The sequence below is a fragment of the Oncorhynchus gorbuscha genome, linkage group LG04 (assembly GCF_021184085.1).
Source record: "Oncorhynchus gorbuscha isolate QuinsamMale2020 ecotype Even-year linkage group LG04, OgorEven_v1.0, whole genome shotgun sequence".
Classification (NCBI taxonomy): Eukaryota; Metazoa; Chordata; class Actinopteri; order Salmoniformes; family Salmonidae; genus Oncorhynchus; species Oncorhynchus gorbuscha.
The window spans coordinates 76,833,172-76,859,416 of NC_060176.1; the positions used below are offsets into that span (position 1 = coordinate 76,833,172).

General features: G+C 44.5%; 2 protein-coding genes across 4 annotated transcripts in view; both read right to left on the reverse strand.

Moving 5' to 3' along the window:
• LOC124033421 (kinetochore protein NDC80 homolog) lies at positions 1-23,346 on the reverse strand. Of its 2 annotated transcripts, XM_046345452.1 has the most exons (18): positions 23,218-23,346; positions 9,431-9,526; positions 9,264-9,344; positions 8,900-9,026; positions 8,540-8,712; positions 8,029-8,131; positions 7,519-7,608; positions 7,343-7,436; positions 7,124-7,224; positions 5,268-5,412; positions 4,816-5,021; positions 4,511-4,663; positions 4,331-4,420; positions 4,142-4,234; positions 1,924-2,054; positions 1,305-1,407; positions 1,013-1,126; positions 1-815 (listed from the first exon to the last, which is right to left on the reverse strand). In XM_046345452.1, exons 1-18 carry the CDS (start codon positions 23,223-23,225, stop codon positions 813-815), a joined length of 1,911 nt encoding a protein of 636 aa, XP_046201408.1. In that variant the 5' UTR covers positions 23,226-23,346; the 3' UTR covers positions 1-812. The 2 variants fall into 2 exon arrangements, with proteins under 2 accessions (XP_046201408.1, XP_046201407.1); XM_046345451.1 differs by having other exon boundaries at positions 1-1,126.
• Positions 23,347-23,488: 142 nt separating this feature from the next.
• Positions 23,489-26,245, reverse strand: part of nipbla (NIPBL cohesin loading factor a) — a 41,300-nt gene continuing 38,543 nt past the window's right edge. For both annotated transcript variants that reach the window (XM_046348133.1, XM_046348135.1), the window contains exons 47-48: positions 25,897-26,082; positions 23,489-24,404 (exon numbers count right to left, since the gene is read on the reverse strand). In XM_046348133.1, the coding sequence (XP_046204089.1) occupies positions 24,051-24,404; positions 25,897-26,082 (540 nt within the window). In that variant the 3' untranslated portion in view covers positions 23,489-24,050. The remainder of the gene's footprint in view (positions 24,405-25,896; positions 26,083-26,245) is intronic.

Sequence of the window (26,245 nt, forward strand, 5' to 3'; positions counted from 1 at the left end):
CCAGACACTGGACAGAGGAACTCTGCCGAGAAGGACAGCATCCCAGAGTCACCTCTTCACCGAGACTGGAAGTGATGGTTGCTGATAATGGGCCTCTTGTAGATAGATATATAGATATTCCATAAAATACCAACTGTTTCCAGCGACAAAAGTAATTTACAACATTAACAATGTTTACACTGGATTTCTGATACATTTTAGATTATTTTAAATTGACATTTTTTTGTTGCTTTTCTTTCAAAAACAAATACATTTCTAAGTGACCCCAAACTTTTGAACGGTAGTGTATATTTGGCGGCAGGTAGCTTAGTGGTTAGAGAGTTGGGCCAGTAAACAAAAGGTTGCTGGAACGAATCCACAAGCTGACAAGGTACAAATCTGTCGTTCTGCCCTGAAAAAGTAAGTTCAGCCACTGTTCTCCGGTAGGCTGTCATTAGAAAATAAAAATGTGTTCTTAATTGACTTTCCAAGTTAAATTAAGGTTAAATGTAAAAAAGTATTCCAGCCGACCAGAAACTGCTGTAATGTAAATGTAGCCTTACACTGCCCTCTAGTGGCTAGACAGATGAGAAACACAAGACAACAATAAAATACTTTACAAAAAAAGGTTTAACTGTACACCCATGATCTAACCCAGGGGTACTTGAACAAAGTAAAACTCCTATTGAAACATATATTCTACCAGCACCCAATACAGTCTTCCCATCTGGTCTCACAAGTTCCCAATGCTTTAGAGCAGTGACCAGGGAAACTGCAGAAGATGGTGCGGCCCTTTGGAACTGATGTTCTGCTCACCGTGGTCAGTAAAGACGTCACTTAGAAGAGAAGAAAAGCTGCACTCATCCCAACAGGCAAAACTGGTTGTCAATGATGTCATTTCAACTAGTTTCTGTTGTCACAACGTCACTAAACCAAGTTTTGCCTGCTGGGATGGTTCCAATGGAATAACCAAGTAAAGAGTTAGAGCTCATGTCAGCTTTTATAGTAAAGCATGGAACTACATGCTATTTACTTTAGCGATGAAGCTCTCCATAATGTCCTTCATCTTCTGAATGTCCACCTCGTCCTCCCGGAAAGCTTCCGCGTACACCCTGTCTACTCGCTTGTGTTGATCCTCTAAGAATTTCTGGAAATGATCACAATGTGAATCTCAGGCTCAGAAAGACAGTCTTTGTCAAAATCAAGTTGTTATTGTAAAAAGGAATATCAAGGCAAGGAATAAAATACATATTTAAATAAAGACGAGATGTGCACGGGGTCAGTGGCTTTGTGAACGACAGGTTAGAGGCAAGACGGAGACTGACCTCTACAATGGACAGGTGGTTGGCAGCCGTGGTTAACACACTGGCAAGGTTGTTAACCACAGTCCGCCGCTCCTCATTGGTTTCTTGCAGGACAAGATGGTACCTGTGGAGTAGAAAGACAAATACTGTGGTGGTGGAGGAGGGGGTCTATTTTTAGATATGAACAATGAAAACAAACTTCATGTGGTTGTGAAATAATTGTAAAGCCCTAAACATACCGTACGCAAATAAAGTATCATTGTCCGGGCCAGAACGGCTCATAGGGCAGGAGCAAATCTCCTGTTTTTGTTGTGTGAGGCAGCTTGATGTACAAACACACCCCCTGGACAGGACACTAGTTTAACCCTTGTATCTCTGCACATTGTAAATATGGTATTGGAACTGACCCTGTAATAAACAGTAGCTTATTTACTGTCTCATGTTATTCATGTTTCTATTTCTCGTGTGTTTTTTTCCTACTTTACATTAGTATTTTTACTACTGATATTGATTACTGCCATGTCAGTCAGGAAAGAAAGGCATTTCACTGTAGTTGGGCCCGTGACAATAAAACTTGAAACTAAGCCCTGTAGCCCTCATCCATTGTGATTTGGTCCAAAATAATTGGAGCACTACTCACTGTTGCTGTGCAGCTTTCAGCTGCTCCACCGACTCATCATAGCCCAGGGTCACCTTCTTCTCCAGCAGCTTGCGGTGGGTCTCCACAGATTCCATCTCAGCAGACCACTTCTGCTCCTCATGGGCCATGTCCTACACACACACACACACACACACACACACACACACACACACACACACACACACACACACACACACACACACACACACACACACACACACACACACACACACACACACACACACACACACACACACACACACACACACACACACACACACACACACACACACACAGAGAGAAAGGGATGTCATTTTTATAAATGATAAAACAATACATTTAAAATAAATGGCTTCATCAATAAGTGCATCGATGACGGCGTCCCCACAGTGACCGTCCCCACAGTGACCGTACGTACATACCCCAACCAGAAACCATGGATTACAGGCAGCATCCGCACTGAGCTAACGGCTAGAGCTGCTACTTTCAAGGAGCGGGACTCTAACCTGGAAACTTATAAGAAATCCAATATAAGATTGAGTCTCAGTCTCACTACACCGGCTCTGACGCTCGTCGGATGTGGCAGGACTTGCAAACCATTACAGACTACAAAGGGAAGCACAGCCGAGAGCTGCCCAGTGACATGAGCCTACCAGGAGAGCTAAACTACTTCTATGCTCACGTCGAGGCAAATAACACTGAAACATGCATCAGAGCACCAGTCTGTAATACCAACAGAAGACTGTGTGATCACACTCTCCGCAACCGATGTGAGTAAGACCCTTAGGTCAACATTCACAATGACTACGCAGGGCCAGACGGATTACCAGGAAGTGCTTTTGAAAGGTTGGTCAAAATCAACTCCCAGAAACCCTAGACCCACTGACATGTTCAACTGCCCCAACAGAGCAGAGTCTGTCCCTATACCAACATGTTTTCCCACCTGGACAAAAGAACACCATAGTGCCTTGAGGACAACTCAGAACACTCATGGTAAAAGCCTGGCTAAATGACTAATAACCTCCTCTGCACTCTGGATCCTGGAGCCATGAAGTGCTTTGGTCAGGTGGTAAGGGTAGTCAAAATCAACATCCTCAGAAACCCTAGACCCACCCCCTCCAAATTGCATACTGCCCCAACAGAGCCACAGAATGCAGTCCCTTTGCCGATCCACACTGCCCTTTCCCACCTGGACAAAACGAACACCTATGTGAGAATGCTATTCATTGAGGACAGCTCAGCATTCAATACCATAGTGCCCTCAAAAGCTCATCAAGAAGCAAAGGAGATGATGGGACTAAGGAAAAAGAGGACTGAGCAACTGGATCCTGGACTTCCTGATGGGCCCCCCAGGTAAGGGTAGGTAACAACACATCCGCCACGCTGATCCTCAACAAACAGGGGTCCAACCAGGGTGACAGTAGTCAGCCCAAAACCTATCCTGTACTTCCTGTTCACTCATGACTGCACGAAAGGCACAGCTGCACCATCATTACATTTGACTGGTAACACACAGTGGTAGGCCTGATCACCGACAACAACGAGACAGTCAGAGGGAGGAGGTCAGAGACCTGGCTGTGTGGTCCAGGACAACAACAGGCTCTCCCTCAAAATTATCAAAGACAAAGGAGATGATTGTGTACTACAGGAAAATGAGGACCGAGCACACCATATTCTTATCGAAGGGGCTGCAGTGGAGCAGGTCATAGGAGAGCATCTAGTCAAATGGCTACACAGACTATTCACATCGCCCCCCTCCCACTCCCTGTTGTCATCTATGCAGTCACTTTAAATAACTCTACCTACATGTACATATTACCTCAACTAACCGGTGCCCCCCACATTGACTCTGTACCGGCACCCCCTGTGTATATATTGATATTTTTTACTGCTCCTCTTAATTACGTGTTACTTTTATCTCTTATTCTTATCTGGATTTTTTAAAACTGCAGTCGGTTAGGGGCTCGTAAGTAAGCATTTCACTGTAAGGACTACACCGGTTGTATTCGGCGCATCTGACTAATACAATTTGATATGAGGAGAACAAGAAAAGCTGTTTCCATTATGGTCCTTATCAGACAATGAGCTGTATAGGAAAACCTTGGATGGACCAATGATTCACTTCCTGATCAATAAATGACTAGCCTGTGAAGCAATTTTTCAGATGGGTTCCTGTATACAATATTCAAACATTTGTAATATTGAAAATATAACCCACCTGCATGTCTTGTTCGAGCTGCTCGTCGAGCCTACGGATTTGCTCTCTCAGTTGTTTCAAGTCATTCGCTTTATCTGAAATATTGGAATTCACCTGAAAGAGAAAAAGACCCATGTTAAGAAAAAAAACACCCCAGAAATGGGACAAAACCTTCGGACTTCTAAGAAACACAGTGAAATGTCTCGGTACCTGTTCTATGGACTCCTCCAGGCTTAGTTTCATGTCTGTCAGTCGACTACACTCCTCGTCCACGTCAGTGATCAGTTTCCTCAGTAGTTGCTGTAGAGAATAAGCCACGGAATTAGGTCCAGATACAACACACACCTGTTGTAATAAAGCGATTGTTGGATGAGAACTAAATCACCATACTTGAATCTGTGTTCTGCATTGAACCATGGTGGACGGTCCGTATTCTGTGGAGGTCCTGATCTCAAAGTCGTGGCCGCATGCGTTCTCGGCAGACACAGGGATGAGCTTCAGTTTGCGGGCGAGCTTGTGGTACTCGGCCAGCTTCACTTCGGCCTAAATCATTAGCAGTGGTTAAGACTGAGAAGACTGTTCAGCACTGGCTCATAGCTAGCTAGTCATTTAAAAAAAAATACTTATTGAGCCTTTATTTACCAGACAGATGAGTATAGAATGCAGTCGTATCAGGCCAGCTTCCTATTCCTTACCGTCTCCTTGGCCTTGGCCAGAGCGATCTCCTCGTTCCACATGTGCTGCTCGGCCTGCTCCAGGCTCTTGCTCAGGCTGTTGATGGTCTGCTGCAGCTCCCTCTTCTCCCAGTTGATCCTCTCAATGTCTGCGGGAGTGAACTTCTGGGTGGACAAGATGTGTTGGAGCCGGGACTCCTCCTGTTTTAGGGTCTCCACTTGCAGTCCTACACAGGACCACGTTTCAGGATTTCCAGGAGAGTAGCAATTTAAAAAAAGGCATATTTTAATGGATTTTCACATTTCGTTTAAACAGGGAATGAGAGGATGTGGGGACAGAGAGAGAGATGTGTCAAAGGGTGGTAGACCACATTACAGACACTTTAGAAAGAGAAAAGTGTCCTGGAGGCTGCATCAATACCGCAAGACCAGCTAAACCACGAGAGTAGCAATGTTTGGTCATGGTTTTTTACCAGATGCTTCCAGCTCCTCGGCCAATCCAGAGGCTTTGTTCTCCAGGTTGGCTTTGAAAGACTCCAGGTTACTGCGATAACTCTGCAGCTTCTGCAGGTCTGTCTGAAGTTTGACTTTCTCCGTTCTTTTGACCATCAATCGATCCTGCTCCAAAGTGAATAAAATGGTTACAAATATAGTGAATCAAATTTGCTCTGTTCAAACGTAACTGGCACGTTTACAGCTCATCGACTGCTTAAACTACGTGAGATGTACAATATTCAGTCGCAGAACTTGGAAAAATCTATGAATACAGTGCATTCGGAAAGTATTCAGTGCACTTGACTTTTGCCATATTTGATACATTCTAAAATAAATTTAATTGTTTTTTTCACCCTCATTAATCTACACACAACACCCCGTAAAGACAAGGCAAAAACAATTTATCAATTGTAACAAATTTTTGCTAAATAAAAAACTGAAATATCACATTTACATAAGTATTTACTCAGTACTTTGTTGAAGCACCTTTGGCAGCGATTACAGCCTTGAGTCTTCTTGGGTATGATGCTACAAGCTTGGCACACCTCTATTTGGTTAGTTTGTCCGATTCTTCTCTGCAGATCATCATCATCATCATCACCGCCCGGGTGGCAGGGTAGCCTAGTGGTTAGAGCGTTGGACTAGTAACTGGAAGGTTGCGAGTTCAAAACATCCGAGCTGACAAGGTACAAATCTGTCATTCTGCCCCTGAACAGGCAGTTAACCCACTGTTCCTAGGCCGTCATTGAAAATAAGAATTTGTTCTTAACTGACTTGCCTGGTTAAATAAAGGTCAAATCATTTTTTTATTATTAAAAGAATCACTGCACAGCTATTTTCAGGTCTCTCCAGAGATGTTCTATCGGGTTCAAGTCCGGGCTCTGTCTGTTGCCCAAAGCCACTCCTGCGTTGCCTTGGCATTGTGCTTGTTGTCCTGTTGGAAGGTGAGTCTTCGTCTGAGGTCCTGAGCAGGTTTTCAGCAAGGATCTCTCTGTACTTTCCTCCGTTCATCTTTCCCTCGATCCTGACTAGTCTCCCAGTCCCTGCCGCTGAAACACATCGCCACAGCATGATGCTGCCATCACCATGCTTCGCCGTAGTGATAGTGCCAATGCCAGGTTTCCAGACGTGACGCTTGGCATTCAGGTCAAAGATTTCAGATCTTGGTTTCATCAGACCAGACCTTGTTTCTCATGGTCAGAGTCCTTTAGGTACCTTTTCGCAAACTCCAAGCGGGCTGTCATGTGCCTTTTACTGACGAGTGGCTTCCATCTGGCCACTCTACCATAAAGGCCTGATTGGTGGAGTGCTGCAGAGATGAGTGTTCTTCTGGAAGGTTCACCCATCTCCAAAGAGGAACTCTGGACCAAGGCCCCTTCTTCCCTGATTGCTCATTTTGGCCGGGCAGCCAGCTCTAGGAAGAGTCTTTGTCTTCCATTTAAGAATTATGGAGACCACTGTGAACTTGGGGACCTTCAATGCTGCAGACATTTTTTGGTACGTTTCTTCAGATCTGTGCCTCGACACAATCCTGTCTCGGAGCTCTACGGACAATTCCGTCGACCTCATGGCTTGATTTTTGATCTGTCAACTGTGGGACCTTATATAGACAGGTGTGTGCCTTTCCAAATCATGTCCAATCAATTGAATTTACCACAACTTGGGAGTCCAAGTTAACACATACAAATGTTTATCTTTGTCACTATGGGGTATTTGTGTGTAAGTTGATGAGGGAAAATATTTTATACATTTGATAATTAGGCTGTAACAGAACAAAATGTGGAATATTTTCCGAATGCACTGTATATACAGACCTTAGATTAAAAGGACGAACCGTTTGACTTTCTTTCTCCAGCCGTTCAACCTCATCACTCAGAATCCTGTACTTCTCCTCCATGGATGCGAGAAGCCCTTCGTCAACGTTGTAAAGTCTCTCTGTAAATATAAAGTTGGCGTTTTATGCGCTTGTTGCTGGTTATTATTTTATATGTTCATTTGGAAGGAAAAGGCACAACTCACAATTAAAAACAATGACTTTGTCATCACTGCTTACTTAGTTTAGCAAGATAATCTGCATCCTCTTCATCAAACGTATCCGCTCCTTGCATGAACTTGTTGTAGGTTTCAGCGGTGTAGTCCAGAAAGAGCTAGAAACAGAAGGGATCGTCCAGGGTCAAATAGAGACCTAACATCCTAAATGGTTTTGTTGTGAGTAAGTTGTTTCTGTACCTTGTTGAACTCAACCCCGTCCTCAATCTCAGTGCTTCCGTCAGAGAAATCAGCAAAGAGCAGGTCCTGATCACTCATACAGCAAAAGACCTGCAAAACAACCAGAACAAATTCAAGGAAACATACAGTATTATACAGAGCCCCGACTGCATGGAACTCCCATCCTACATGGCGCAAGTGAACAACAAAACCTGGTTTCAAAAATAAAGTAACTGTTCACAGCACAAGGCCTCTGCCCCATGTGACCTAACGTTGTTGTTCACGTATTGACAAGTGTAACTAATAGATGCACACACAATACATGTTAATGTTTTTAAATATGTAAATTGTAAAGGATTTCGTTATGTCGAAGCCCAGTAAGACTAGTGGTCGCCATTGGTGTCGGCTAATGGGGATCCTGATAAAAAAATGTTTTTAGAAACATCTCTCATTATTCAAACCTTCATTTAGACAGTTAATGTTATTAATGAGTTTAGAGATTAGGTAGTATTCTGCTGTACTCGTACCCACCTTCACAGTATCGATGAGCCAGACAACAGCCCCCAAGACCTGTGGCCATGTATGTGGCGCCCCCACAGAGTACATGGAACTTTTGGAGAGAACAAATGGATACCTGCCATCAGAAATATACAGTCAGTATCATAGAATGAGGAATGGGCTAGCGTACAAAAACCAGATGCAAACAGCAAATGATCACATCTGAGTCCCAAATAGCACCATATTCTCTATATAGGGCACTACCTTTGGCCAGGGCCTATAGGGATGCCATTTGGCACACAGACCATTTTTAACATGTACGGCAGAATGAGCTCATTTAAAAAATGTTTTAATGTAACCTTTATCTAGGCAAGTCAGTTAAGAACAAATTATTATTTACAACGACAGCCTACCTGGGAACAGTGGGTTAACTGCCTTGTTCAGGGGCAGAACGACAGATATATATATTTTTTTACCTTGTTGGCTCAGGGAATCGATGCAGCAACCTTTCGATTACTGGCCCAACACTCTAACCACTATTTACCCCAAGTCTTTGAGAATCCTGGGGACCTCTTCCTCCACTTTGGAGGTGGGCATCTGGAAGGTGGGGTCCAGGAGGCAGTAGATGAACTCAAAGATCTTTAGGAACTCCTTGGTGGAGGGCGACTGGAGAGACTTGACTGACATTGAACCCGGAAAGCCCTTCTCTGACAGAAACTAGAGGAGAACGAGGGAAATTATTTGTCTTTGTGAAGGAGTGCTGATCTAGGACCAGGCCCCCCCAGTTCATAGAATCTTATTCATGAGGATGTAAAAGTCACAACTGATCCTAGAGCAGCACTCTTACTCTGAGAAGTTGAGTGAAATTATGTTTTAAAAATCTGCGTATATTAGGAATCCATACCTCACACAACTGTCTGATGCACTGCTGAACATAGGCCTTATCGTGTAAGGGCCGGGGATCCTTCATCTTCTCTGCACCTCCAAAGGCTCCAAAGGCGCTGTTGCGAGCCATGCCAGCCCCACTGGTCCTGAAAAGAGTTCAGATGTTTAGCAGTAAGGCCTGCAGTGTGAACATGTCCAGAGCTACAATAAAAACCTGTACTGTCTGAGGGACTCGAGGACTGGAGTTGGGAACCACTGAACTTGGCAGTGGGAAATGTCTCCCAATCATATGGATTCACTAACAGGAATAGTCTTTGTCTCGCATGGTGACAGTGATAGAGAACTAGGTGTATCATGGTATTTTCTTCAGTGTAGGGACTTACCGACTACCAAAAAAGCTGGTTCTTCTCTCGGATGTGACAGACTGGGGTTTAGGAATGTTCAACTTTCCGAAGGATTGTTTGCTGTGAACAAATATTGATATGCTCACTGTATTAGCAAATACATATCCCATAAAGCAACTTCCATTGACGTTCGTTTGAACACTAACCTCTGCGGTGTTGCATAAACCATGCTCATTCTGTTGCTTTCAACTCTTTGAGGGAGCTCAGAGAGCCTACTGCTGGATGCTCGGTTCATCCTGGATCTGGTGAAAGAATGAAGAAAAGACATAGGCAGAAAAATACATGTAGGCTATACATGGATAGCCAGAACAGTTCATGTTTAAATAGGATAGCAAATGTTTCCCAAACCAGTCAACTAACTGCAAATGCCTCCATATGCCTCCCACACTGCCCCTACTCGGATGGTATCGCGCCGTCCCAACCTTCGCTCTCTCTCCCCCGCTACTCTCTCCTCTTCCATCCTATCATCTCTTCCCTCTGCTCAAACCTTCTCCAACCTATCTCCTGATTCTGCCTCCTCAACCCTCCTCTCCTCCCTCTCTGCATCCTTTGACTCTCTATGTCCCCTATCCTCCAGGCCGGCTCGGTCCTCCCCTCCCGCTCCGTGCCTTGATGACTCATTGCGAGCTCACAGAACAGGGCTCCGGGCAGCCGAGCGGAAATGGAGGAAAACTCGCCTCCCTGTGGACCTGGCATCCTTTCACTCCCTCCTCTCTACATTTTCCTCCTCTGTCTCTGCTGCTAAAGCCACTTTCTACCACTCTAAATTCCAAGCATCTGCCTCTAACCCTAGGAAGCTCTTTGCCACCTTCTCCTCCCTCCTGAATCCCCCCCTCCTCCCTCTCTGCAGATGACTTCGTCAACCATTTTGAAAAGAAGGTCGACGACATCCGATCCTTGTTTGCTAAGTCAAACAACACCGCTGGTTCTGCTCACACTGCCCTACCCTGTGCTCTGACCTCTTTCTCCCCTCTCTCTCCAGATGAAATCTCGCGTCTTGTGACGGCCGGCCGCCCAACAACCTGCCCGCTTGACCCTATCCCCTCCTCTCTTCTCCAGACCATTTCCGGAGACCTTCTCCCTTACCTCATCAACTCATCCCTGACCGCTGGCTTCGTCCCTTCCGTCTTCAAGAGAGCGAGAGTTGCACCCCTTCTGAAAAAACCTACACTCGATCCCTCCGATGTCAACAACTACAGACCAGTATCCCTTCTTTCTTTTCTCTCCAAAACTCTTGAACGTGCCGTCCTTGGCCAGCTCTCCCGCTATCTTTCTCTGAATGACCTTCTTGATCCAAATCAGTCAGGTTTCAAGACTAGTCATTCAACTGAGACTGCTCTCCTCTGTATCACGGAGGCGCTCCGCACTGCTAAAGCTAACTCTCTCTCCTCTGCTCTCATCCTTCTAGATCTATCGGCTGCCTTCGATACTGTGAACCATCAGATCCTCCTCTCCACCCTCTCCGAGTTGGGCATCTCCGGCGCGGCCCACGCTTGGATTGCGTCCTACCTGACAGGTCGCTCCTACCAGGTGGCGTGGCGAGAATCTGTCTCCTCACCACGCGCTCTCACCACTGGTGTCCCCCAGGGCTCTGTTCTAGGCCCTCTCCTATTCTCGCTATACACCAAGTCACTTGGCTCTGTCATAACCTCACATGGTCTCTTCTATCATTGCTATGCAGATGACACACAATTAATCTTCTCCTTTCCCCCTTCTGATGACCAGGTGGCGAATCGCATCTCTGCATGTCTGGCAGACATATCAGTGTGGATGACGGATCACCACCTCAAGCTGAACCTCGGCAAGACGGAGCTGCTCTTCCTCCCGGGGAAGGACTGCCCGTTCCATGATCTCGCCATCCCGGTTGACAACTCCATTGTGTCCTCCTCCCAGAGCGCTAAGAACCTTGGCGTGATCCTGGACAACACCCTGTCGTTCTCAACTAACATCAAGGCGGTGGCCCGTTCCTGTAGGTTCATGCTCTACAACATCCGCAGAGTACGACCCTGCCTCACACAGGAAGCGGCGCAGGTCCTAATCCAGGCACTTGTCATCTCCCGTCTGGATTACTGCAACTCGCTGTTGGCTGGGCTCCCTGCCTGTGCCATTAAACCCCTACAACTCATCCAGAACGCCGCAGCCCGTCTGGTGTTCAACCTTCCCAAGTTCTCTCACGTCACCCCGCTCCTCCGCTCTCTCCACTGGCTTCCAGTTGAAGCTCGCATCCGCTACAAGACCATGGTGATTGCCTACGGAGCTGTGAGGGGAACGGCACCTCAGTACCTCCAGGCTCTGATCAGGCCCTACACCCAAACAAGGGCACTGCATTCATCCACCTCTGGCCTGCTCGCCTACCTACCACTGAGGAAGCACAGCTCCCGCTCAGCCCAGTCAAAACTGTTCGCTGCTCTGGCCCCCCAATGGTGGAACAAACTCCCTCACAACGCCAGGACAGCGGAGTCAATCACCACCTTCCGGAGACACCTGAAACCCCACCTCTTTAAGGAATACCTAGGATAGGATAAGTAATCCCTCTCACCCCCCCTTTAAGATTTAGATGCACTATTGTAAAGTGACTGTTCCACTGGATGTCATAAGGTGAATGCACCAATTTGTAAGTCGCTCTGGATAAGAGCGTCTGCTAATTGACTTAAATGTAAACAATGAAAGATGGGCATACTAGCAGGCCCACTTCCTGCTAGTGTGCCCATCTTTCATTGTTTACATTTACATTTAAGTCATTTAGCAGGGTGACATTGTCCCGGATTGTGCGGGACAGTCAGGCATTTTGGCACTTTGTCCCACAACCAAACATTCATGTCCTGTTCATATCAAATCCACGATAATTGAGAATTTCAATAAGGACTTTTCTACAGCTGGCCATGCTTTCCACCTGGACAACCCTACCCCCTGCACAAGGCCTAACCGGTCAACTAAATTAAATGTCTCAGCCTCCATTATTTATGCTGCAGTAGTTTGTAGGATCAGTCTGTTATAACTGGAGTATTTCTCCTGTCTTATCCGGTGTCCTGTGAATAAGAGGACCTGAGCCCTACGACCAGGTCTCAAGACTGCCTGGCCTGATGACTCCTTGCTGTCCCCATTCCACCTGGCCGTGCTGCTGCTCCAGTTTCAACTGTTCTGCTATGGAACCCTGACCTGTTCACCGGATGTGCCACCTGTCCCAAACCTGCTGTTTTCAACTCTCTAGAGACAGCAGGAGCGGTAGAGAGAGCGTCTGCTAAATGACTTAAATGTAATGTAATGTGTAAGTCGCTCTGGATAAGAGCGTCTGCTAAATGACTTAAATGTAATGTATTTGTAAGTCGCTCTGGATAAGAGCGTCTGCTAAATGACTTAAATGTAATGTATTTGTAAGTCGCTCTGGATAAGAGCGTCTGCTAAATGACTTAAATGTAATGTATTTGTAAGTCGCTCTGGATAAGAGCGTCTGCTAAATGACTTAAATGTAAATGTAATGAGATACTCTCAATGATCGGCTATGAAAAGCCAACTGACATTTACTACTGAGAATTTCAATAAGCATTTTTATACGGCTGGCCATGCTTTCCCCCTGGCTACCCCTACCCCGGTCAACAACACTGTAAACCCCACAGCAACTCACCCAAGCCTTCCCCATTTCTCCTTCTCCCAAATCCAGTCAGCTGATGTTCTAAAAGAGCTGCAAAATCTTGACCCCTACAAATCAGCCGGGCTTAACTGCCTTGTTCAGGGGCAGAACGACAGATTTTTACCTTGTCAGCTCGGGGATTCAATCTTGCAACCTTACGGTAAACTAGTCCAACGCTCTAACCACCTGATTACATTGCACTCCACGAGGAGCCTGCCTGTTACGCGAATGCAGTAAGAAGCCAAGGTAAGTTGCTAGCTAGCATTAAACGTATCTTATAAAAGAACTGCCATTGCTCCAATGTGTAACTAACCATAAACATCAAAGCCTTTCTTAAAATCAATACACAAGTATATATTTTTAAACCTGCATATTTAGTTAATATTGCCTGCTAACACAAATGTCTTTTAACTAGGATAAATGGTGTCACTTCTCTTGCAACAGAGCCAGGGTATATGCAGCCGTTTGGGCCGCCTGGCTCGTTGCGAACTGTGTGAAGATTATTTCTTCCTAACAAAGACAGCCAACTACGCCAAACGGGATGATTTAACAAAAACGCATTTGCGAAAAAAGTACAATCGTTGCACGACTGTACCAAACCATAAACATCAATGCCTTTCTTAAAACCAATACACAGAAGTATATATTTTTTAAACCAGCATATTTAGCTAAAAGAAATCCAGGTTAGCAGGCATTATTAACCAGGTGAAATTGTGTCACTTATCTTGCGTTCATTGCACGCAGAGTCAGGGTATATGCAACAGTTTGGGCAGCCTGGCTCGTTGCGAACTAATTTGCCAGAATTTGATGTAATTATGACATAACATTGAAGGTTGTGCAATGTAACAGGAATATTTAGACTTATGGATGCCACCCGTTAAAATACGGAACGGAATGAGCGTTTTGTTTTCGAGATTATAGTTTCCGGATTTGACCTAGGCTCGTATTTCTGTGTGTTTATTATATTATAGTTAAGTCTATGATTTGATATTTGATAGAGCAGTCTGACTGAGGGGTGGTAGGCAGCAGCAGGCTCGTAATAGTCAAAGGTGTATGGTTTAGAGAGAAATAGTCAACGTGTTATAATTCCTGTAATAACTTGCGGCTGAACTTGAAAGGGGTTCCTTCGTTATTTTAACGTTCATGTCTTCCATAGAGAATGGCTTGATCTACTTCCAATAAGGTCTGTTTCGTGCTTAAACCGCCTCTGCGTTTTGATACTCGTGTAAATCTCACTAGGATTAGGTAACGTTTGTCAACATATTTTCATAAATCCACTCTACAATTTAAAAAAAAATCTTCGCTTGTATTTAGCCAATATTGACCAGAGTTACCTTGTCCTATGGATTAGAGGTTGACCGATTAATCGGAATGGCCGATTAATTAGGGCCGATTTCAAGTTTTCATAACAATCGGAAATCGGTATTTTTGGGTGCCGATATATATATATATATTTTTTTTACACCTTTATTTAACTAGGGAAGTCAGTTAAGAACACATTCTTATTTTTCAATGTCACTTCAGAGCTGTGTGTGTGTTTTACAGATGGCAGTGAAAAGCAGAGCACCAGTGTGGGACTATTACATGGAATTGGCATCAGGGAAAAGAAGGTGTCTTACTTGTGATAAAAGATGTAAGCATGGGGTCAGCAACGGCTAAATCCAAAAATACCACCAACCTGTGGAATCACCTTAAGAACACCCACCCAAAAGCCCATAAGGAAGCAATGATGATAAAAGCAAATGCAAATTCTTCACAAGGAAAATGTGATGTACGAAGGGCTATATAATTAAATTTGATTTGATTTGATTTGATACAGACACATCGCAGGCTACAATCTTACAACATTTTAATAAACAAGCAAAATGGCAGGACAAAGACCCAAGGGCCAAGATGATGGATGTAGCAATTATTGAGATGACTGCCATTGACAACCAGCCATTCACAGTGGTGTGACAACCAGTCATTCACAGTGGTGTCTGACGTTGGTTTTCAGCGGCTGATAACTCTCGCTGAACCCCGGTACAGGATCAAAGATGAAAAATGTATTCACACAGAAATGCTAGATAAAACACATGAAAGAGTTGTGAGGCACCAGGGAACGTTCCAAACATGGCATTCACAACTGACTGCTGGTCAGGCACTACAGAATCCCCGATGAGCCTTACTGGACATTTCATTGACAATGCTTGGACAAGAAAGCAGGTTGTGCTGAATGTCAAGACTATGAATGGATCACACATAAGAAACTACATCAGAGAGATGTTTTTGACCATGTTGGAATACTAGGAAATCCACACAGGGACATGTAGTGCTGGTCCTCAGGGACAGTAGGCCAAACATGGTGAAAGGTATGAGACTGGTAGAGCTTCCAGACTTCAGCTGCAGTGCACACACCCTACAGCTTGTAATCAAGGATGGCCTATCCAGTCAGAGAGCTGTGCTAGACATTATTGTCATGTTGAAGAGCTGTGCAACTCACTTTGACCATTCTGTACTGGCCAAACAGAAGCGGAGGACCATTCAGGAAGAGCTTGTGCCTTCCCAAACACAGCATCATCCAAACAGTTCAAACTCACTGGAACTCAACACTACACCTGTTGCAGAGGATGTTTGAACAGAGGCGTGCACTGAATGTGTATGCAGGTGAATTCCGGCGCCGACAGAGATGGCCGCATCGCTTCACGTTCCTAGGAAACGATGCAGTTTTTTTTTTTTTATTTTTACGTGTTATTTCTTACATTGGTACCCCAGGTCATCTTAGGTTTCATTACATACATTCGAGAAGAACTACTGAACATAAGAGCAGCGTCAACTCACCATCAGTACGACCAAGAATATGACTTTCGCGAAGCGGATCCTGTGTTCTGTCTTTCACCCAGGACAACGGAATGCCAGCCGGCGACCCCAAAAAACGACTTTGAAAAAGCGGAAAACGAAGCGGTTTTCTGGTCAGACTCCGGAGACGGGCACATCGTGCACCACTCCCTAGCATTCTCCTCACCAATGTCCAGTCTCTTGACAACAAAGTTGATGAAACCCGAGCAAGGATAGCATTCCAGAAGGACATCAGAGACTGTAACGTTCTTTGCTTCACGGAAACATGGCTCACTGGAGAGACGCTATCGGAGACGGTGCAGCCAGCTGGTTTCTTCACGCATCGCGCCGACATCTTTCTGGTAAGAAGAGGGGCGGGGGCGTATGCTTTATGGTTAACGTGACGTAGTGTGGCCACAACAACATACAGGAACTCAAGTCCTTCTGTTCACCTGATTTAGAATTCCTCACAATCAAATGTCGACCGCATTATCTACCAAGGGAATTCTCTTCGATTATAATCACAGCCGTATATATTCCCCCCCAAGCAGACACATCGGTTGCTCTGAATGAACTTTATTTGACTCTTTGCAAACTGGAATCCATATATCCGGAGGCTGCATTCATTGTAGCTGGGGATTTTAACAAGGCTAATCTGAAAACAAGACTCCCTAAATTTTATCAGCATATCGATTGCGCAACCAGGGCTGGAAAAACCTTGGATCATTGCTATTCCAACTACCGTGACGCATATAAGGCCCTGCCCCGCTCTCCTTTCGGAAAAGCTGACCACGACTCCATTTTGTTGATCCCTGCCTACAGACAGAAACTAAAACAAGAAGCTCCCGCCCTGAGGTCTGTTCAACGCTGGTCCGACCAATCTGATTCCACACTCCAAGACTGCTTCCATCACGTGGACTGGGATATGTTCCATATTGCGTCAGACAACAACATTGACGAATACGCTGATTCGGTGAGCGAGTTAATTAGAACGTGTGTTGATGTCATTCCCATAGCAACGATTAAAACATTCCCAAACCAGAAACCGTGGATTGATGACAGCATTCGCGTGAAGCTGAAAGCGCGAACCACTGCTTTTAATCAGGGCAAGGTGACTTGAAACATGACCGAATACAAACAGTGTAACAATTCCCTCCGCAAGGCAATCAAACAAGCTAAGCATCAGTATAGAGACAAAGTAGAATCTCAATTCAACGGCTCAGACACAAGAGGTATGTGGCAGGGTCTACAGTCAATCACGGATTACAAAAAGAAAACCAGCACCATCACGGACCAGGATGTCTTGCTCCCAGGCAGACTAAATAACTTTTTTGCCCGCTTTGAGGACAATACAGTGCCACTGACACTGTCCGCAACTAAAACATGCGGAATCTCCTTCACTGCAGCCGACGTGAGGAAAACATTTAAACGTGTCAACCCTCGCAAGGCTGCAGGCCGAGACGGCATCCCCAGCCGCGCCCTCAGAGCATGCGCTGGCTGGCTGGTGTGTTTACGGACATGTTCAATCAATCCCTATCCCAGTCTGTTGTTCCCACATGCTTCAAGAGGGCCACCATTGTTCCTATTCCCAAGAAAGCTAAGGTAACTGAGCTAAACGACTACCGCCCCGCCCCGTAGCACTCACTTCCGTCATCATGAAGTGCTTTGAGAGACTAGTCAAGGACCATATCACCTCCACCCTACCTGACACCCTAGACCCACTCCAATTTGCTTACCGCCCAAATAGGTCCACAGACGATGCAATCTCAACCACACTGCACACTGCCCTAACCCATATGGACAAGAGGAATACCTATGTGAGAATGCTGTTCATCAACTACAGCTCGGCATTCAACACCATGGTACCCTCCATGCTCGTCATCAAGCTCGAGACCCTGGGTCTCGACCCCGCCCTGTGCAACTGGGTACTGGACTTCCTGACGGGCCGCCCCCAGGTGGTGAGGGTAGGCAACAACATCTCCACCCCGCTGATCCTCAACACTGGGGCCCCACAAGGGTGCGTTCTGAGCCCTCTCCTGTACTCCCTGTTCACCCACGACTGCGTGGCCAGAAGCACTCACAAACTTCTATAGAGGCACAATTGAGAGCATCCTGTCGGGCTGTATCACCGCCTGGTACGGCAACTGCTCCACCCACAACCGTAAAGCTCTCCATAGGGTAGTGAGGTCTGCACAACACATCACCGGGGGCAAACTACCTGCCCTCCAGGACACCTACACCACCCGATGTCACAGGAAGGTCATAAAGATCATCAAGGACAACAACCACCCGAGCCACTGCCTGTTCACCCTGCTATCATCCAGAAGGCGAGGTCAGTACAGGATGCTCTCGATTGAAAACTGCTGTTCACAAATGCTCTCCATCCAACCTTACTGAGCTCGAGCTGTTTTGCAAGGAGGAATGGGAAAAAAATTCAGTCTCTTGATGTGCAAAACTGATAAGAGACATACCCCAAGCGACTTACAGCTGTAATCGCAGCAAAAGGTGGCGCTACAAAGTATTAACTTAAGGGGGCTGAATAATTTTGCACGCCCAATTTTTCAGTTTTTGATTTGTTAAAAAAGTTTGAAATATCCAATAAATGTCGTTCCACTTCATGATTGTGTCCCACTTGTTGTTGATTCTTCACAAAAAAATACAGTTTTACATCTTTATGTTTGAAGCCTGAAATGTGGCAAAAGGTCGCAAAGTTCAAGGGGGCCGAATACTTTCGCAAGGCACTGTATATACTGCACTCAATACCATCTACTGTATCTTGCCTATGCCGCTCTGTACCATAACTCATTCATATATCTTTATGTACATATTCTTTATCCCCTTACACTTGTGTCTATAAGGTAGTAGTTTTGGAATTGTTAGCTAGATTACTTGTTGGTTATTACTGCATTGTCGGAACTAGAAGCGCAAGCATTTCGCTACACTCGCACTTACATCTGCTAACCATGTGTATGTGACAAATACAATTTGATTTGACATCAGCAGTTTGTCTGCTGCACAGTGGGACATTGTCTCTAACCTAATTGAGACTCTGTCACCTATGGAGGAGGTGACACTGGAGATGAGCCACTCCCAACTCTACAGCAGCATGCATCATCCCCAGTGTGTCGGTGCTGAAGCTGATGCTACAGCAGGAGGTTCTTCTACTCAACGCATCAAAACCTTACAGAAGACCATGTTGGACAGTCTGACAAGGAGGTTCTCCAAGGCCGAGGAGACAAAGTGCCTGGTGCTGGCAACTGTCCTGGATCCACATTACAAGAGCCATGCCTTCACCTCAGGGACAGCACTAGAGAAAACAAAAGAGTGGCTGAAGGAGGAGTTTGACCGACTACAGAAACAAAATCCCAGAGCCACAGCAGATGGGACGAGTGAAGAGGAGGACCCAGATCCAGGTGCAAAAAAGCAAAGGGTCCAGGTAGATCAGCCACCCGGTCTGGTGGACAGCCTCTACACTAGAATCCTTGGTAGCCAAGAGGGCAGGGCTGAAGACCAGGTAGATCAGCCACCCGGTCTGGTGGACAGCCTCTACACTAGAATCCTTGGTAGCCAAGAGGGCAGGGCTGAAGACCAGGTAGATCAGCCACCCAGTCTGGTGGACAGCCTCTACACTCCAGGTAGATCAGCCACCTGGTCTGGTGGAGCCACAGGGCTGAAGACCAGGTAGATCAGCCACCCGGTCTGGTGGACAGCCTCTACACTAGAATCCTTGGTAGCCAAGAGGGCAGGGCTGAAGACCAGGTAGATCAGCCACCCAGTCTGGTGGACAGCCTCTACACTAGAATCCTTGGAAGCCAAGAGGGCAGGGCTGAAGACCAGGTAGATCAGCCACCTGGTCTGGTGGACAGCCTCTACACTAGAATCCTTGGTAGCCAAGAGGGCAGGGCTGAAGACCAGGTAGATCAGCCACCCGGTCTGGTGGACAGCCTGAATCCTTGGTAGCCAAGAGGGCAGGGCTGAAGACCAGGTAGATCAGCCACCCAGTAGGTGGACCAAGAGGGCAGGGCTGAAGACCAGGTAGATCAGCCACCCAGTATGGTGGACAGCCTCTACACTAGAATCCTTGGAAGCCAAGAGGGCAGGGCTTGAAGTCTAGGGCAGTTTTGAGTTGGAGCGTTACCTCACAGAGCCTGTCATTGACAGAAAGAGCGGCTTGCAGTGGTGGAAGCAGAATGAGGACAGACTTCAATCACTCGCTCCACTGGCAAAGAAGCTTCTCTGTCCCCCACCTTCTTCGTTCCCAAGCGAGAGTGTTTAGTGAGGTGGGAATCATTTATGATAAGCTGAGGAGCAGACTGACAGGGGACCATGCAGACATGCTCTGCTTTCTGCACGACAACCTAAAACTTCTTAACTGGGAATATTGAAGACCCATGAAAGCTGGTGGTTCGTTTTAACATACATTCTCATGTTATTTGAGACCAAATGGATTTTATTTATGTATTATATTAAGTTAAAATAAGTGTTCATTTTTCATTCAGTATTTTTGCAATTGTCATTATTACAAAAATGTGTGCCTACATATGTATAAAAATTGGCCGATTAATCGGTATCGGCTTTTTTGGGTCCTCCAATAATCTGTGCCGGCGTTGATAAATCATAGTCGGTCGACCTCTATTCTGTATACTCCTGGCCCTTCTTTGAACATTGTGTTAACTAACCTCCAGACGAGCTTTAATGCCATACAACTCTCCTTCCGTGGCCTCCAACTGCTCTTAAATACAAGTAAAACTAAATGCTTGCTCTTCCGATCGTTGCCCACACCTGCCCGCCCGTCCAGCATCACTACGCTGGACGGTTCTAACTTAGAATATGTGGACAACTACCTAGGTGTCTGGTTAGACTGTAAACTCTCCTTCCAGAATCACATTAAGCATCTCCAATCCAAAATTAAATCTAGAATCGGCTTCCTATTTCACAACAAAGCAACCTTCACTCATGCTGCCAAACATACCCTCGTAAAACTGACCATACTACCGATCCTTGACTTCGGCAATGTCATTGACAAAATAGCCTCCAACACTACTCAGCAAATTGGATGCAGTCTATCACAATGCCATCCATTTTGTCACAAAGCCCCATACACTACCCACCACTGCGACCCGTATGCTCTCGTTGGCTGGCTCTCGCTTCATATTAGTCACCAAACCCACTGGCTCCAGGTCATCTATAAGGTAAAGCCCCGCCTTATCTCAGCTCACTGGTCACCATAGCAGCACCCACCCATAGCACGCGCTCCAGCAGGTATATTTCACTGGTTACCCCCAAAGCCAATTCCTCCTTTGGCCGCCTTTCCTTACAGTTCTCTGCTGCTAATGACTGGAACGAACTGCAAAAAAATCACTGAATTTGGAGACTTATCTCCCTCACTAACCTTAAGCACCAGCTGTCAGAGCAGCTCACAGATCACTGCACCTGTACATAGCCCATCCAACTATCTCAGCCCCATACTGTTATTTATTTTGCTCCTTTGCACCCCAGTATCTCTACTTGCACATTCATCTTCTGCACATCTATCACTCAGTGTTTAACTGCTAAATTGTAACTATTTCACCACTATGGCCTATTTATTGCCTTACCTCCCTTATTTGCACACACTGTCTATAGACTTTTTCTATAATATTATTGACTGTTTGTTTTATTCCATGTGTAACTTTGTTGTTTGTGTCACACGGCTTTGCCTTATCTTAGCCAGGTTGCAGCTGTAAATGAGAACTTGTTCTCAACTAGCCAACCTGATTAAATAAAAAAATATATCCTTAAAGAAAACGATCTCACCACAATAAATGCTAATATAAAGTTATTTTTTGATAAGATCTTATTACCATGGAAGGGAAATTAAGCATCTCCAATCCAAAATGAAATGTCTATCTGTGCAGAAATCACCCTGATTAACTCTTTAGTCATATCCCAGTGTACATTTTTGCTTATGTCCTTGAGCAAAACATTTCATTGTAATGGCAACCCAGACCAAATTAAATGGGCCTATTTTATATAATGAATATGATGAATATGAATTCGGAGGGCAGAATTAAATATAAATGCATTAGACCTCTCACTAAAGGACCCCACCCCCATCGAAGTTGACAATCCCTAGTTTAGATCAAAGCTGAATCAATGCCTTGGAAGATCACAATGATTCATTTGTATTCTAAATAACCAAGTATAATAGCATAGCATTACTGTTACAGCAAAAACACCACCTCATAGGACGTTAGCTGAAGAGTAAAAAATATATACATATCATGCGGCCAAATGCTCAACAGCGTGCGCCACTGGGAAGAATGTGCTTTGATTAAAACAAAACAGGAAGGTTATATTTAGTGAAAAAAAATATAAAACGCAACATGTAGTGTTGGTCCCATTATTTTAATGAGCTGAAATAAAATATAGCAGAAATGTTCCATACGTACATAAAGCTTTCTCCTTTGCCAAGATAATCCATCCACCTGACAGGTGTGGCATATCAAAAAGCTGATTAAACAGCATGATCATTACACAGGTGCACCTTGTGCTGGGGACAATAAAAGGGCACTCTAAAAAATGTGCAGTTTTGTCACACAACACAATGCCACAGATATCAAGTTGAGGGAGAATGCAAATGGAATACTGTCTGCAGGAATGTCAACGTTTTAGAGAACTTGGCAGTACATCCAACCGGCCCCACTACTCAATAATTTCAATTGACTGATTTCCTTTTTGCCTAGTTAAATAAAGGTTAGATATTAACTGTAGCTCAGTTAAATCTTTGCAAGTTGCGTTTATATTTTTGTTTAGTGTAGTTGAACACTTATCTGCTCAAGAAACAGTAATTCAAGTAAATACAAATTCTCATTAAACGGAGATCAAATGAGCATGCAGACAGACGGCAGTTTGGACATTCCGCTGCTAAAACGTGAATAATCATCATTCACGCTTGACAGTGATGCCGTGGCCTACTTTTTTAATTGTTTATTAGATAACTTATGCCTAACAATATCCGTGTTTAAGACAACTTGGTGTATTACATAGTTATGTATTACTGCATTGTTGGGGGTTAGAGCTTACAATAAACGCATTTCACTGTACTTGTGCATGTGACATTAAAACTACACCGTCCTGTAAAATCTTCCTGTTGTCTCGCATTTGGGTATTTTTAATGAGAACGTTAGGGGAAACGACCACAAAAACAACATCAGTCGACATTCGTGGGGCAAATGTACACCATCATGACACTTTCACATGCAAATACTTAATTTATTTCCTGTGATATAACGTTAGCTAGCTATATTGTTCAACGAATGACATTCCACTGGGGAAATATACAATTAACGTACTTACTGGACTTGTTAGCTAGTTTGCTAAATTAGATTATGCTTTACGTTAGCTAGGTAATGTTAGAATTCGCCTGAGGCATTACAAATCATTATTGCTAGCTATAAATTGGATGCAACAACCTATTGAGACGTCTTTCAAATAAATACGTACCTTTCCATTTTATATAAATGTTAAATAATCCGTTCAGAAAATGTTACTTTTACGTAGGTAGCTAACGAGTCAAAAAATCCGCCAAAAACTTTAAACACAACGGACGCTAGTGACGACATGAGTTTCGACGGGAAGCGCAATGGGTCAGATAGGACGTGCGTTCAAGTTCAAAGCAATTTGCTTACTTTTAAGGGTTCCAAGCGGCACACAATAATGAGCATACGTTTCTTTTTCAAACAATTAAATAAGTATTTAACACTAACAAGACAAGTGACAAAGAGAAGTAGAAAATTTATTGCAGTATTTGTTCCACCATAAGGACTAGGATCCCATTGTTCTCTTACAACTAGGGTGACCTTATACAACAAAATCTACCTTTACAAAATATCATCCTGCAAGTAGCCCACAGATACTGCATGCGTGGCTTGAAATAGAATAAATTATACCCAGAAGACTCTGCCATTTAACAGCATTGACAATTAAAAGTAAACAAAATCAGATCTCAGAGAATATCTAAGCTAAAGAAAGCCACCGGGTACTAGTTTAAATTCAAAAAACACTTTAATAAGACCATCAAAAGGACTAATTTCCAACATTCACGTAAGATTTTATTCTATTTTTTTTCTTTACAGATGTTTTTTTTTCTGAGATATAAACATTTGTAGTTTTCTGTGTTAAACCTATAATACAGTGGGAGTAGAAATGAAACAACTAGGTTCTGCTGCACAACAGCGAAGGAGCCTCCAACAATGTTTGAGTAACATTTCCCTCTGGTTTGGCGGTGGGTGGATGTGATCGTACAAATAGGGGGTGTTGGTTCAATGCAGGGTTCATTAACTGGAAGTCCCCTCCTTGGCAGCGTACAGTGACCGTAAAGTCTGCGCCATTTTGTTACTCAGTTTGTGGTTACTGGTCAAGGCGATTTTTTTGTAAATGATGTCAGACTCCTTAATAGTGTCCACCCAAGGCACCGTTTTGCGTCCGTCCCGTTTCTTTGCGTCGGCCCAGGGGCCAGAGTAGGAGCCGGACATCCAGTGCACGCTGTAGCCTGTGCCGATCTTCTGGATGACCCGGGCGAGCTGCGGACGGTCCTTGTGCTTGGGGCAATGGATGGCGATGACATCCATAGAGTCCAAGGTCTCGTTGAGGTTCCCAGGGTCCCCTGAACGTCTCGCCCGCCGAGAGGACTGAGGAGAGAAGAGAATAGGCGGTTACATTCGAGCTCTATCCTGGGTACATTCAGGAGTTTATTTGGGCTGGGTTGCAGAGCTATAAATATTCATATAGGGATTAAAGATACCAAATTCCAAGATTAGGCTACTAAACAGTATGCTTTAGTGCATCTTGGATGCTTTACAGTGCCTTCAGAAAGCATTCACACCCCTTGACTTTTTACACATTGTTGTTACAAAGTGAGATTAAAATGAATTTAACCGTATTTTCTCAACGATATAAACCAAATACCCTGTTATAGAATTAAAATTGTAACTTTTGTGAAACATTCATGAAAATAACACTAATATATCTTGATTAGATAAGTATTCACCCCCCAGAGTCAATACATGTTAAAATCACCTCTGGCAGCGATTACAGCTGTGAGTCTTTCTGGGTAAGTCTCTAAGAACTTTCCACACCTGGATTGTGCAACATTTGCCCATTATTCTTTTCAGAATTCTTCAACCTCTGTCAAATTGGTTGTCGATCATTGTTAGACAACCATTTTCAGGTCTTGCCATAGATTTTCAAGCATATTTAAGTAAAAAAATTTAACTCGGGCCACTCAGGAACATTGTATAGTGTATATTTCGCCTTGTGTTTTAGGTTGCCCTGCTGAAAGGTGAATTAATCTCCCAGTGTCTGGTGGAAAGTAGACAACCAGGTTTTCCTCTAGGGTTTTGCCTGTGCTAGTAGCTCCATTCAGTTAATTTATCCTGAAAAACTCCCCATGGCCTTAACAATTACAAGCATAACCATAACATGATGCAGCCACCACCATCCTTGAAAATATGGAGAGTCGTCCTCAGTAATGTGTTGTGTTGGATTTGCCCCAAACATAACACTTTGTATTCAGCATATGAAGTTCATTTCTTTGCCACATTTTTTGCAGTATTACTTTAGTTCCTTGGTGCAAACAGGATGAAAAATGTGTCATTGTGTACAGGCTTCTAGCTTTTCACTCTCAATTAGGTTTGTATTGTGGAGTAATTACAACGTTGTTGATCCACTCAAGTTTTTTTGAACCACTCTCAGTTCTATCGCAGCCATTTATACTAACTGTTCTAAACTCATGGTGAAACATTTGAGTGGTTTCTTTCCTCCCCGGCAACCGAGTTTGGAAGGACGCCTGTACCTTTGTAGTGTAATTAATAACTTCACTATGCTCAAAAGGTGTATTATTTAGACTTGCCTTAACAAAGGGGTTGACTACTTAGACTAAAAAGACATTTCAGCTTTTCGCTTGTAATTTGTAAACATTTCTAAAAACATATCACTTTGACATTATGGGGTATTGTGTGAAGGCCAGTGACAAAAATAAATAAATCTCAATTTACTCCATTTTAAATTCAAGCAGTAACAACCAAATGTGGAATAAGTCAAGTGGTGTGAATCCTTTCTGAAGGTACTGTATGTATATAGTGGTAAAGGCTGGTAAAGGAAAAGCATGGCTGTGTGTCTCACCCCAGGGTTTCTCTCATCTTCTTCACTCTCGTCATCCTCATCATACTCTACTGGTGCAAGATGCCCGTGGCCGGCCCCTCCAAGCAGTGCGTTTATGGCTTTGTTCCGGATGTTGGCGCTGGCCTGTGCCGCCTCGCCCTCCTCGTCCTCCTCGTCTGGGTCCAAGTGTTCCATCAGGGTTTTGAACTAGTGGGACAAGAGAGGCAGAGGATATATCGGGTCATTCCATGTGCACGTGTTTTTGTAACACCCATCCACATTTTCTTCCGAATCATAAATTCATGCTACAAAAGTAGTGAAGACTTGAAAATGTTGAAAAGGGACCTGAAAATGACTAGCTAGAAAGTAG

Excerpts from the sequence above, each read along its gene's own strand:
- LOC124033421 (XM_046345451.1), bottom strand. Across the intron at positions 5,022-5,267 it reads CGAGGAGCTGGAAGCATCTG|GACTGCAAGTGGAGACCCTA; the intron begins GTAAAAAACCAT and ends GGTCCTGTGTAG. Across the intron at positions 1,127-1,304 it reads ACCACCTGTCCATTGTAGAG|AAATTCTTAGAGGATCAACA; the intron begins GTCAGTCTCCGT and ends GATCATTTCCAG.